This window comes from Aplysia californica, unplaced genomic scaffold, assembly GCF_000002075.1.
Source record: "Aplysia californica isolate F4 #8 unplaced genomic scaffold, AplCal3.0 scaffold00148, whole genome shotgun sequence".
NCBI lineage: Eukaryota > Metazoa > Mollusca > Gastropoda > Aplysiida > Aplysiidae > Aplysia > Aplysia californica.
The window spans coordinates 374,270-375,811 of NW_004797418.1; the positions used below are offsets into that span (position 1 = coordinate 374,270).

The window sequence follows — 1,542 nt, forward strand, 5'->3', positions numbered from 1 at the left end:
ATCATCATCATTGTTTAAAAAGCAGAATAGGGGGGAGAGTCTTGCTTCATTTACAGACCAAAATTTTTTTATTTTTTTAAAGTTTAAATTGGTTTTACTGAATCGGCCTACAGCCAACGTGGCGAAACATCGAGCCGATTCAATAAAACACATTTTAAACAAAAATATCATCATCATCATCATCATCATCATCATCATCATCATCATCATCATCATCATCATCATCATCAAGGTCATGAACATGAACAGTAGGCAAAAGTAATAAATACGGATTTAAAAAATAATAAAACATGTACTTTAGAAAATTGTAGCGTATTTTAAAAAAATTAAGGTATCAAATGAAATATTACGACCACCACCACCTCTACCTACAGTACAAGACTCACCTTCCAAGAATGAGGCAGATGAGAGGCCAGCCAGTCCCGTAACCGCGGCAAATCCGAGTCCTTCACCCGTACAAGTTCAGGCATGGCTACCAACGGTTATTCAGAAAAAAAAGGAAAGAAAAGGAAAGAAAAGTATTAGTATTATAATTATGGTGAAGGACAGAATAATGACAAAAGAAAAATGGAAAGTCATTCCTAAACATGAAAAGAATTGCCCATTGTGAATGACAGCCTAGAAGATAGTAAAAAGAACCCCTTCACACACACAATTCCGCTCAAATTCACACTTGACTGGCAATAATCATTATAATTCAACACGAAAAAAGGTCGATGGAGAAGTACAGGTGTGGGAACTTGAAATGGAAAACGTTAAAAGCCTGGCAGCTTTAAGGGTCGTGCTAAAAGCCTAGTTAAAACGGCAATGCATTACAAGGGAATGATTACTGTGCTGGGGATAGTGATGGTAAAGGAAATGGTAGTAGAGATAGTGGTGATGATGATGATTATGGTGGTAATACTGATGATCGTAATGGTTGTGGTAGTGCTGGTGGTGGTGTTGGTGGTGGTGGTGGTGGTTATCGTAATGGTGGTGGTAGTGGTGGTGGTGATGATGATGATGATGATGATGATGATGATGATGATGATGATGATGATGATGATGATGATGGTAATGACGATACATATATATTATATTTAATATTTAAGAACAAACAATCAAACAACAACAGTTACTACTACTACAACCACAAACAACAACGACAACAGCAGAAGCAACAAGCAACAGCGGCAGCAACAACAACAACAACAACAACAACAACGACATTCTTTTTCTCGTGAAATACCACAAAAAACACACACTTTAAGAAACAAAATACATACATCAAAACGGGGGGAAAATGTTACCTGCCATTACCAACAAGGTAATGAAGAAACAGATCGTAAATTTCCAATAGGTATATCCTCCAGAGACAGCCTTAACACGTTGTTATAGGCCAGATCAGGTTGGAATGAAGCTGACACACCACGTCCTCTCGTTTTACAAGTACGGTAAGCCTGCATAGTTATTGTTTACACCGCCACCATAACTCGTGCGACAAGAAAAAAAGGAGAGCGAGAGAGAGAGAGAGAGAGAGAGAGAGAGAGAGAGAGAGAGAGA

The 1,542-nt window shown here is 38.2% G+C and overlaps 1 protein-coding gene across 1 annotated transcript in view; it reads right to left on the bottom strand.

Moving 5' to 3' along the window:
• Nucleotides 1-1,527, bottom strand: part of LOC101864384 — a gene marked incomplete in the record, with an annotated part of 10,063 nt that extends 8,536 nt beyond the window's left edge. Inside the window, 2 exon segments of the mRNA XM_005097171.3 lie at nt 387-472; nt 1,290-1,527. Coding sequence (XP_005097228.2) covers nt 387-472; nt 1,290-1,296 — 93 coding nt within the window.
• Between the last annotated feature and the right edge of the window lie 15 nt (nt 1,528-1,542).